The sequence below is a fragment of the Pan troglodytes genome, chromosome 13 (assembly GCF_028858775.2).
Source record: "Pan troglodytes isolate AG18354 chromosome 13, NHGRI_mPanTro3-v2.0_pri, whole genome shotgun sequence".
Lineage (NCBI taxonomy): Eukaryota > Metazoa > Chordata > Mammalia > Primates > Hominidae > Pan > Pan troglodytes.
Genome location: NC_072411.2, coordinates 99391454 through 99403828, shown reverse-complemented (window position 1 = coordinate 99403828; position 12375 = coordinate 99391454). Strand labels below are relative to the sequence as shown.

Below are 12375 nucleotides of genomic sequence, written 5' to 3'. Positions count from 1 at the left end.
TCCCTTGATTAACAAAAGTCCTGATAATTCTAAATTTCTTATGTATGTTTAATTCTGTACATGAGCATTTCATCAGTAATTGATGTGAAAGTGTAGCTTCTTCTCTTTTTTCTCTTTTTCAGATCCTCGTGGTCATTGAACCGCTATTGATTGATGAAGATTACTATGCTAGAGTGGAAGGCCGAGAGATCATTTCTAATTTGGCAAAGGTATTTACATTTAATTTCTAGAGAAGAAAATTTATATCTGTTTATGGAATTGATTATGGAAGGAAATGGTTGAAGATTAATATTACCAACTCATGACTGTCCTTTCTTTGTTTACTTTTTAGGCTGCTGGTCTGGCTACTATGATCTCTACCATGAGACCTGATATAGATAACATGGATGAGTATGTCCGTAACACAACAGCTAGAGCTTTTGCTGTTGTAGCCTCTGCCCTGGGCATTCCTTCTTTATTGCCCTTCTTAAAAGCTGTGTGCAAAAGCAAGAAGTCCTGGCAAGCGAGACACACTGGTATTAAGATTGTACAACAGATAGCTATTCTTATGGGCTGCGCCATCTTGCCACATCTTAGAAGTTTAGTTGAAATCATTGAACATGGTAAGTTGTAATGTAACTTTGTCTTTTTTTTTTTTTTCTTTAGGAGACAGGGTCTTACTATGTTGCCCAGACTGGACTCAAACCTTTGGGCTCAAGTGATCCTCCTGCTCAGCCTCCTTAGTAGTTGGGACTAGAGGTACACACACAGCCTGTCCATGTTTAATAGGACAGCTGTCCTAAAATTTGGGCTACTGATTTGGGGAGATAAATGGAAAGGCATAGCTCTACAAACTATAGATTTTATGATGGGTTTGTAATATTATCTGCTGACAGGCTATGGTTCATATTTTGCTTTTACCTAATTTTGTTTAATGTGAACATATTCTGCAGTTTGGCTAAATAGTTGATATATTGAGAGAATCTGGATGATATTGTGTAACTTAGGTAATGTTGGGGCATAGTTAAAACCTGTGTTTGGTTTTGTAGGTCTTGTGGATGAGCAGCAGAAAGTTCGGACCATCAGTGCTTTGGCCATTGCTGCCTTGGCTGAAGCAGCAACTCCTTATGGTATCGAATCTTTTGATTCTGTGTTAAAGCCTTTATGGAAGGGTATCCGCCAACACAGAGGAAAGGTAAATCCACCAATTACCTTTTGATTTATCTTCATTAAAGTTAAGGCGACATAAATGTAAATTACTAAAGTACATATATTTTTTATTTAAAAATAGGGTTTGGCTGCTTTCTTGAAGGCTATTGGGTATCTTATTCCTCTTATGGATGCAGAATATGCCAACTACTATACTAGAGAAGTGATGTTAATCCTTATTCGAGAATTCCAGTCTCCTGATGAGGAAATGAAGAAAATTGTGCTGAAGGTAATTATTCCAGATTTGTTAATGTAAACTGGATATGTTTCATGGTTCTAACAGAATTTTAAAGTGTTTTTAAAAAACAACAACAAAAAACTGTATGTTACACGAATACTGTTTGATTTGTTTTTAAATTTTATTTTTTAAAATCACGTGATCAGCAATGAGTATTCTCTTCATTTCAGGTCAGTTGATTTATTATTACTATTTCTTAACCTTTTAGGTGGTAAAACAGTGTTGTGGGACAGATGGTGTAGAAGCAAACTACATTAAAACAGAGATTCTTCCTCCCTTTTTTAAACACTTCTGGCAGCACAGGATGGCTTTGGATAGAAGAAATTACCGACAGGTAAGCTTTTATTGTAAAAGAATATTCTCAAAAGTCCTTTCAACTCATTCTTTAGTCAACTTGAATGCATGTTGTATATTATTTTTTGCCTTGATTATCTCACAGTTTATATGTGCTTGATTATGAAAGGAGATGGATTTTAGTCAGCCAGTTAACTTCCATTTTGATTTTGGATTCGAGGATTAATACTTAACTGTGAATTGATGTTTTTGTCTGGTAAATTCAGTGCTTTATCTGGCTAGATGAAACATGGACACAGTTTTACCTTGAATCATGTCAACTTATACTCATTTTTCGATGTTTGGTCACTTTTCTCTTCAACTTTAATAAGTAGCAATGAATCATTCTTACCATGTTTATTAGCTAAATAAGTAGTATATTTAGAGTATTTGGTTTTCATGATGTTGCTTTATTTCCTTGGAAAAGCAGTCTAAAAGGTTTTTTGTTTTTCTGTTCTTTTTAGTTAGTTGATACTACTGTGGAGTTGGCAAACAAAGTAGGTGCAGCAGAAATTATATCCAGGATTGTGGATGATCTGAAAGATGAAGCTGAACAGTACAGAAAAATGGTGATGGAGACAATTGAGAAAATTATGGGCAATTTGGGAGCAGCAGATATTGATCATAAACTTGAAGAACAACTGATTGATGGTATTCTTTATGCTTTCCAAGAACAGACTACAGAGGTAATGAAAACTATTATGGCACATTGCTACTAACTTTAATATTTGTAGAAAAGCATATTAGTTGTCAAGCAAATTTTTCTAGAATGCAATTGAATTTGAAGTAATTTTTAAAATGCTCAGGGGGTTACCAAACGATATTATTCTACCTCAAGTTTTAAGATTTGATGTAAAAAAACAAAAACAGATGTTTGGGTGGTTAGAAAAGGTTGACTCTTAGTGTATTTCAACTGTGCAGTCATAAACCAAATGAATATGTCTTTTTTTTAAATTTATTTTTTAGGACTCAGTAATGTTGAACGGCTTTGGCACAGTGGTTAATGCTCTTGGCAAACGAGTCAAACCATACTTGCCTCAGATCTGTGGTACAGTTTTGTGGCGTTTAAATAACAAATCTGCAAAAGTTAGGCAACAGGCAGCTGACTTGATTTCTCGAACTGCTGTTGTCATGAAGACTTGTCAAGAGGTAAACTTCTGTATCAAATTCTTACTTCTTCCCCAAATAGTTTAATGTAAATAGTAACATTTTAACATTATTTGTTTTATTATAGGAAAAATTGATGGGACACTTGGGTGTTGTATTGTATGAGTATTTGGGTGAAGAGTACCCTGAAGTATTGGGCAGCATTCTTGGAGCACTGAAGGCCATTGTAAATGTCATAGGTATGGAATTTGCTGGTTACATAAGACTTTTTCTTGTTTTAACTTTTTCTTTTTTTTTTTTTTCGTAAGTAAAATCTTATTTAGGAGTTGGGAGGTTTTTGTTAGCTTTTTAAAAGCACTTCAAGATTGTAGTTAAGTCGGGGGATGTCACAAAAGTCTTGTTTCCCAAAACCCATTTATATTTTACTTTAAAGAGAAAAAAAGGGTAAGTTTAGGACCTACATGAGAGGTGGGAGTAGTCACAGCTCAAAAAGCTTCGAAGTCATGGAATACAGGACCCTAGTAGAAATAGTGTGTCAGGTGAAATATATTCTGCCATGTTCTGCTGCGGGGTGAAAAGGCAATCCTAAAGTTTTAATTTAGTTTTAGAACAATATATATATATTTAAACCTTGAATTAGCGATTATGACAGGCTTTTTGCTTGTGATCAGTTTCAAGGAATATAATCAGAGAAAAGTGAACTGATCAAATTATTGTCTTTATTTACATACCCAAGTTTTAAATACTGTCCATTCAGTTTTCTAACCCGTAATACAGCTATATTACAAATGCTCTTGGATATGGAGAGCAAAGTTTTTATTCCATTAGGGCAGTATGAAGAAAACCAATGGTTTCTTATATTTAATCTTTTTTAAAAATTGATTATAACTGTTGCCAAATATAACTCCTGCAGAGTTTAGAGGCTCTGATAACCTAGCAGAAGTCAAAATAGCTGACTGTGAGAGAGCCACTGTTTGTTTTTCCTCATTTTGTAAGAGGTATTTATGCGATACACATGTTTAAACTATTGTATTTGCATATAATCTCCAATGCAACCCTATCCTCTATACTTGAAGATAGCTACTTGCCAGAAATCATTTACATGGCCACTTGTAGGGCTCTGGTTTGCAGGGAGTTTTAAACCATATTGTTTGTCAGAGAGGCATGGGAAGAGCAATGGAGAGAGAATCAGAGCAAGTGATTCTAGTTAGAGCAAGAGCCCCTGCCAGCTGCCTCCTTTTTTCTCTCTTCGTAGGTGTAAATACCATCCAAGTATGCCCTGCATTGCAGGGAGACTGGAGATCTGTTTGTTTTGCAGTTAAAGGGTAAGGGGGCCCTTTCTGGAAATTTTTGCTTTATTTACATGTTTACCTCTGGCTTATATTGTTGTGTACGGCCGGAACATAAGCTGTCCCCATATTTAAATGTCAGTGCACAAATACATTTCAGAATCAAACAAAACTTTTTTGTTATTGAGTATCCATCATCCTTTAAATCACTTCACTGATTTCTTTCATTTCTATACATAATCAAAAATTGTTAATAAAAGTTAAAAACGATTCTGAGTCTGGTCAGAATCTGGGGCTTTCTCTTTCCCTAGGCAGCTGTAAGTTTATATTTATACATAGTCATATATGACATTGCTAAGTAAAAGGAAAGTGAACAAAAGTTGCAATTCAAATGTTGATAGTTTATTGACTTCTATTAAATAGGTATGCATAAGATGACTCCACCAATTAAAGATCTGCTGCCTAGACTCACCCCCATCTTAAAGAACAGACATGAAAAAGTACAAGAGAATTGTATTGATCTTGTTGGTCGTATTGCTGACAGGTAAGCAGATTACCCACACATTTTTATAAGCAGTATCAATTTTCAAATTTGGCCACTTTGTATTCAATTAGCAAAATTTCCTTAATGTCACTAATATAAGTGTAAAAGATTAGGCTATCCAGTATTAATATTTTCAGTGAAATTTCAATTTGGATGGTAATGGGGGTGGCAATGTAATTTTAGGACTAAACCTGTAAGACTAACTCTTCAGCCTTTCTGAAGAGTAGTAAGTTTTATTTAATGCTTAAAATGAGTTAATCATGTTTTTAGAACTGAATTTGCAAATTTATCCTTAAAACTTTTCTTAATGTCACAATAATTAATATGTGTATTTTTTAAATTAGGGGAGCTGAATATGTATCTGCAAGAGAGTGGATGAGGATTTGCTTTGAGCTTTTAGAGCTCTTAAAAGCCCACAAAAAGGCTATTCGTAGAGCCACAGTCAACACATTTGGTTATATTGCAAAGGCCATTGGGTGAGTGTTATTTATTTCCATTAAAAAAAAAATTACTTTATAATAAATGCATTGTGGTATTGGAAAATACTTCCATGTAGAAATCTCTTTTGAGGCATGGTCTGAATAATGCAGTTGAGAAAGCTCTTCATTTAACCACTGACCTTCTGATTATTGGAATGTATTGTTAAATTAATTTTTTTTTTTTTTTTTTTTTTTGAGACGGAGTCTCGCTCTGTCACCCTGGCTGGAATGCAGTGATTCAATCTCGGCTCACTGCAACCACCGCCTCCCAGGTGCAGGCGATTCTCCTGCCTCAGCCTCCCCAGTAGCTGGGACTACAGGCATGCACCATCACGCCCAGGTAATTTTTGTATTTTTTAGTAGAGATGAGGTTTCACCATGTGGGCCAGGCTGTTCTCGAACTCCTGGCCTCAAGTGAGCCACCTATCTTGGCCTCCGAAAGTGCTGAGATTACAGGCGTGAGCCACTGCGCACAGCCTGTAGTCTTAAATTCTTAATTAAAATAGATGGAAGGGTTTAAGACTTACTTTAATTACACTTTAGGTGTTTTCAGGGAGGGAAACAGTACCATTTTCAGAAAAATTTTAAATGTGTGCTGGTCTTCTAGGATATTGCTTAAACTATTAAGGCAAGTTTTTAGTCTCACAACATCATTTAAGTCTCATATTAATGCTTTATATGTTTTAAAAATCTTATTATGGATTGTTTGAGCCCAGGAGTTCAAGGTTACAGTGAGCTGTGATTGTGCCACTGCACTCCAACCTGGGCACCTGGGCGACAGGGCGACACCCTGTCTCTAAAAAAAACAACAAAAATGCTATTCTAACATTACTCCACGGATTTAACTGAATTATAGCTGCTTTGTGAGATAATCTGTGGTGGTTTGCTTCCACTCCATCACAACTAAAATAGGAAAAAACAGTCATTGTAGAAAACGAGACACCACATGTCCATGTGGCTTAAGAAAATGTTTTCAAGGAATATGACATGTGAATGTCTGATTAATTAGGTAGAATTAACCAGACAACACCCCCTCCCCTAACACATACTCATTCCTCTCCTATTTTGGTAGCATAATATTTATTTCAGTGGTGATGGAGTCAAGACATTTGCAAGAATAGCTTTTGTGCAAGCTTTTAGCCCCAATGTCCCTCTGTGTCAAAGAAGAGGCAAATAGATGCAGCAAATTGTGTGGAGGAAAGATAAAAGGAAAAGAGATTTTATATGGTTTATAATGGGAGACTACAATTCGGATATTCCCCTCACCACTCCTACCTAGTTCTAGTGCCCATTTTGACAACTCAGAGAATTACTCACTTTAAACATTTAGTTAAATTTCTTTATATTTCAGAAAGTTTAAGAACTGAAAATTACATTTGAAAATTGAGTTAACTTAAAATGTTTAGAATTTGTACAGCTATGACCTCTGATCTTCTCAGAGTTAACTTTTTTAAACTGACCTTTTAATTTATATGAAATTTTTATATAGAAACAACAATGCCAGTGACTTGAAAGTATTGCATTTTATAAAATTACTGAGTTCCCTGTAATTATTAATACTTAAAAGTTTTCATCTTTATGCATTTTTTTCTTCCATAAATTTTTGACTTATAATGTAACAGCTTGTTGACCCATTTGTTTTTTTCAGCCCTCATGATGTATTGGCTACACTTCTGAACAACCTCAAAGTTCAAGAAAGGCAGAACAGAGTTTGTACCACTGTAGCAATAGCTATTGTTGCAGAAACATGTTCACCCTTTACAGTACTCCCTGCCTTAATGAATGAATACAGAGTTCCTGAACTGAATGTTCAAAATGGAGTGTTAAAATCGCTTTCCTTCTTGTTTGAATATATTGGTGAAATGGGAAAAGACTACATTTATGCCGTAACACCGTTACTTGAAGATGCTTTAATGGATAGGTAAGTGACTTGAACTAAATACAAGAAAATAATTATAACTCTTCCTTCATTTTAGAACATCGTGAAATAGTTATTAGATGACTTTTTACTGTAACATAGTTAAAGAAAAAATTGCTAGCCTGGAGTCTTAGGACATTGTAAATATGACTTATTATTTTAAAATAATGTGCACGCTGTAGTGATTCCCCAGACTTTCTTTCAAGTTCTCCCATCCCCTTTAAATCTCTTTTCTTATCTATTGAACTAAATAAATTTTGAAAAGGGTTGATTGATAATCTTTTGTTTTCAAAATTGGTCAAATATAGTTAGAGGACATGATGAGCAGAAGCTAATGGGCAGAGACCTGATCTTTTTAGCTTTTTGTTGCAGGTAAAGGACAGGTTTCTCTTAAGCCTTTGAATTACTGAACAATAGCCTGCCAGAGCTACACTCTTCCTGTCGCAGGTCCCTGGTGTTTCAGATGGTGACCACCAGTATAGTACTGTTCGAGTTATTTGACAGATTGCTAATACCTTTTACCATCTAGACTGACGTACAGCCTTAAACACAGAAGTAACTGAAGAAAGTGCAAAGGAAAGTGCAAGCGTAGTAAGGGAAAGAACTGTTTCACTGGCTCTTTATTTTTCAGGAGAGATAAGTTACTCAAATCAGAGCCCATTCAAATACTTTTGTGTACAGATTAAAGTTATTCATTAATAACCTTCTGAAAGGGAGACTTAACTGGACTCGACAAGTTACCAGAACATATATATGCAAGACAGGGAGACAGAGTAAGAATTGTGCTCTGTAAAGGCCTGGCTGCCCAGGGCTAAAAAAAATGAGGGTAAGTCACCCTTGCTCTGTATTCCTTAGTGAGAAGTGCCTGAGCACCGTAGTGCAGTCATTAATGTATGTCACCTGCAGTTAAAAACTTTTTTCTGTGTACTAAGAAGTTAAGGGAGTAATTCCATTGAAAATTACTAAATGAAAAGAATACTTCAGTTGGAAATTTTATTAATGAGGAATACTGCTTCATTCTTATGCTGAATGACATTATTAAAATAAATAGGAAAAACAAGAATATTAGTAAATACAAGTATTTTTCTCTTTTCTCTTTGATGTGGTCTGTGTTACTATCTTTGGAGCAAAGTGTGGAAACTCATTTTTTTTTTTGTACGGAGTTTTGCTGTGTCGCCCAGTCTGGAGTGCAGTGGCATGATCTCGGCATACTGCAACCTCTGCCTCCCAGGTTCAAGTGATTCTTTTGCCTCAGCCTCCCAAGTAGCTGGGACTACAGGCGTGTGCCACCATGGCCGGCTAATTTTTTGTATTTTTGGCAAAGATAGGGTTTCACCGTGTTAGCCAGGATGGTCTCCATCTCCTGACCTCGTGATCTACCCGCCTTGGCATCCCAAAGTGCTGGGATTACAGGCGTGAGCCACCGTGCCCGGCCTGGAAACTCATTTTCATACCCATTGCAAATCCCATTGTGTTAGCCAGCGAGCTCATACTTGGTTGAATAATTGTGGAATGAATAACTCTGATTTTTCATGAACATAAATTCAGTTAACATAGGAGATGATAGTTACTTCTGTAGGTTTGAAAAAATTATTGATCTTTTGTTCCTCTCCCCAAATTGAGTTATTGAATGAAACTTAAACTTTATGTGAGAAGGGAATTTAACTTTAATTTAGTTACCTATTATATACCAGTATCTGAAGTACTAGTAAAGATTTAAGTTTATAATCAAGAGTTTAAAATGATTTGGGAGGCCAAGGTGGGAGGATCGCTTGACCCCAGGAGCTCAAGACCAGCTTGGGCAACATAGCGAGGCCTTCCCTATCTCTAACAATAACAATAAAAAAGAAAAATAATTTTTCTTTTTTTTTTTTTGAGAGAGTTTCACTCTTGTTGCCTAGGCTGGAGTGCAGTGGCACAATCTCGACTCACTGCAACCTCCACCCCCCAGGTTCAGGTGATTCTCCTGCCTCAGCCTCCTGAGTAGCTGGGATTACAGGCGTGTGCCAGAATGCCCTACTAATTTTTGTATGTTTAGTAGAGACGGGGTTTCACCACGCTGGCCAGGCTGGTCTTGACCTCCTGACCTCAGGTGATCCATCTGCCTCGGCCTCCCAAAGCACTAGGATTACAGGCATGAGCCACCATGTCCGGCCTGAAAAATAATTTTAAAAAAGAGAAAAAAGTTTAAAATATTACTGTTTATTATTCATATGTTAGAATCACATGCCTCCTCTTTAGTAGCATAATAAAGCCAAGACTTCACAGAGCCCTCCTGCTCATATTCCTTTTAAAAGTTAATTAGAAGGCCAGGCACGGTGGCTCATGCCTGTAATCCCAGTACTTTGGGAGGCTGAGGCGGGCAGATCACAATGTCAAGAGATCGAGACCATCCTGGCCAACATGGTGAAACCCTGTCTCTACTAAAAATACAAAAATTAGGCAGGCGTGGTGGCACACACCTGTAATTCCAGCTACTCAGGAGGCTGAGGCAGGAGAATTGCTTGAACCTGGGAGGCAGAGGTTGCAGTGAGCCAAGATCACACCACTGCACTCCAGTCTGGGTGACAGAGTAAGACTCCATCTCAAAAAAAAAAAAAAAAAGTTAATTAGAAAATATGGCTTAATTGTTGAGCCATAGTGAAGCTTGAGTCATTAAAGCAAAAGTCCTCAAGTGGAAGCTATTCTAAAGGGTATATTAGATATATGAAATGTTAGATGACTTCACATCTATTCAGTGCACTGAATTAGTAATTTAGTTTCTAATGGGCCAGTGAATATTTCCTGTAAAACTAAGACTGTATCTTTAAGGATTTTTTTCCCCTTTCTTATAAGACCGCATCTTAAAGGACTTTTTTCCCTTCCGTTGTAGAGACCTTGTACACAGACAGACGGCTAGTGCAGTGGTACAGCACATGTCACTTGGGGTTTATGGATTTGGTTGTGAAGATTCGCTGAATCACTTGTTGAACTATGTATGGCCCAATGTGTTTGAGACATCTCCTCATGTAATTCAGGCAGTTATGGGAGCCCTAGAGGGCCTGAGAGTTGCTATTGGACCATGTAGAATGTTGCAATATTGTTTACAGGTAAGTTAAAGATTTTTTTTTAATCGGTGATTTTTTTTTTTTTTTTAAATAATACTTTAAGTTCTGGGATACTTGTGCTGAACGTGCAGGTTTGTTACATAGGTATATATGTGCCATGGTGGTTTGCTGCACCTGTCAACCCGTCATCTAGGTTTTAAGCCCTGCATGCATTAGGTATTTGTCCTAATGCTCTCCCTCCCCTTTCCCCCCACTGCCTGTAAGTTAAAGATTTTTAAAAGATTACTTAGCAAGAAAAGTAGTGTATTGAATTAAGTTACTTTTCCTGATTATCATTAGGGTATATTGTGCCATATGGTAGAACAATTGTGTGGTGACGGGGGAGTGAGTTTTGTCTCTTCCATTGCAGCTTAAGAGCAGTGTAATTAGTAGGTTCCCCCCCCCAACTCCCCAAGGGAAAGAATTTTGAATCATATCTTTATGATTTCTTAATTTTGTTAAGGTTATGTATGTTCTTAAAAATTGAAATAATGTAACCGTTCAATTATTTTAGGGTCTGTTTCACCCAGCCCGGAAAGTCAGAGATGTATATTGGAAAATTTACAACTCCATCTACATTGGTTCCCAGGACGCTCTCATAGCACATTACCCAAGAATCTACAACGATGATAAGAACACCTATATTCGTTATGAACTTGACTATATCTTATAATTTTATTGTTTATTTTGTGTTTAATGCACAGCTACTTCACACCTTAAACTTGCTTTGATTTGGTGATGTAAACTTTTAAACATTGCAGATCAGTGTAGAACTGGTCATAGAGGAAGAGCTAGAAATCCAGTAGCATGATTTTTAAATAACCTGTCTTTGTTTTTGATGTTAAACAGTAAATGCCAGTAGTGACCAAGAACACAGTGATTACATACACTATACTGGAGGGATTTCATTTTTAATTCATCTTTATGAAGATTTAGAACTCATTCCTTGTGTTTAAAGGGAATGTTTAATTGAGAAATAAACATTTGTGTACAAAATGCTAATTTGTGTGTGTTTTTTGAACATGACTTGTAAAATGCGGAACTTTGATAAAGTATTGGTTTATGTGGAATAAGTGGCTTAATTTCATTTTCTGTCACATGGCTTATAGAAAGTAGTTAGCTGAATAAAAACTATATAAAGTGATGGCATCTTTGTCAAAATTCCATTGTTGTGTTAATAATGACAGCAAGAAGAGTAGCCTCAGGGGATGTTCCCCTCAAACTAGCACAACCATTCCATCATTGTAGAAAAGTAGCACTTTTGCTAAACTGTCTTGAATATTTTGTACTTACATAGCGCCTTTCATCTCTTGATTTCTCAAAATGCTTTATGAACACATTTAAAGAAAGTGGTTTAAGTCTTGTCCAACGCTTGACAGGTCTGCTGTGTTTAGCAAGTGAGGAATTTAACTTTACTTCAAAACTGCTTTCTGCCTGTTAGGAGTGAGGATACCTAAGTAATGCTGATAGAACAGGACAATGTTGGGCTTTTCTCCATGTTATAAGCCACTACTCAGCAATGCATCAGTAAATACCTATTCACCCACTGTATGCCAGCCACTGTGCTTATATGCAGGGGATGCAAAGGTGCATGAGACCTGCCCTCTACCTTTAAGAACAGTATAATGGAGAAGGGGAGACAAACCTTGTGACAGATTCCTTATGTACTGTGATAATATACAGTGGCAGCAGCTAAAATGTCTAGGTTTGCTTAGCTTTGTATTCAGTAATAATAAGTTAATCTAAGAGTTCAGCATAAACTGAATGAAATGCCATTTAATGGTAGAGGAACCAAGCATTAAGGCAGTACTACACTTAATTTTTTAAGCAAATATGTAAAGTATATTTTCAAACTTTTCTAATGTTATGGCCCCAAATTTCTTAGTTTTGGCCTTTTTACTACCTATACTATTTTTACTGTTTTGTTTTGTCTCCATGTGGTAGTACTTCTGTGAACTCTAAAGGGAAAAAAAATTCTGCAAGCAGCATTAGTATATAACTACTACTGTAAGTAAAACTGCCTGTTGACACTTTAGGAGTTCCTGCTTCAGAAGCTTAGTTAAGAAACAGCTTGTGGCCGGGTGTGGTGGCTCATGCCTGTAATCCCAGCACTTTGGGAGGCTGAGGCGGGCGGATCACGAGGTCAGGAGATCGAGACCATCCTGGCTAACGCGGTGAAGTCCCGTCTACTAA

At 36.6% G+C, this 12375-nt stretch overlaps 1 protein-coding gene across 4 annotated transcripts in view; it reads left to right on the top strand.

The window, feature by feature from the left end:
- SF3B1 (splicing factor 3b subunit 1) overlaps nt 1–11184 on the top strand; it is a 43128-nt gene extending 31944 nt beyond the window's left edge. For 3 of the 4 annotated variants that reach the window (XM_024355005.3, XM_063791405.1, XM_063791406.1), the window contains 13 exons: nt 123–209; nt 332–602; nt 1029–1174; nt 1271–1417; nt 1635–1760; nt 2224–2445; nt 2726–2908; nt 2994–3105; nt 4579–4699; nt 5044–5175; nt 6827–7099; nt 9969–10185; nt 10697–11184. In XM_024355005.3, the coding sequence (XP_024210773.1) occupies nt 123–209; nt 332–602; nt 1029–1174; nt 1271–1417; nt 1635–1760; nt 2224–2445; nt 2726–2908; nt 2994–3105; nt 4579–4699; nt 5044–5175; nt 6827–7099; nt 9969–10185; nt 10697–10855 (2196 nt within the window). In that variant the 3' untranslated portion in view covers nt 10856–11184. Of the gene's footprint in view, nt 1–122; nt 210–331; nt 603–1028; nt 1175–1270; nt 1418–1634; nt 1761–2223; nt 2446–2725; nt 2909–2993; nt 3106–4121; nt 4192–4578; nt 4700–5043; nt 5176–6826; nt 7100–9968; nt 10186–10696 lie in introns of all 4 variants that reach the window. The other variant, XR_010150177.1, reaches the window with a different exon arrangement.
- The last annotated feature ends 1191 nt before the right edge of the window (nt 11185–12375 follow it).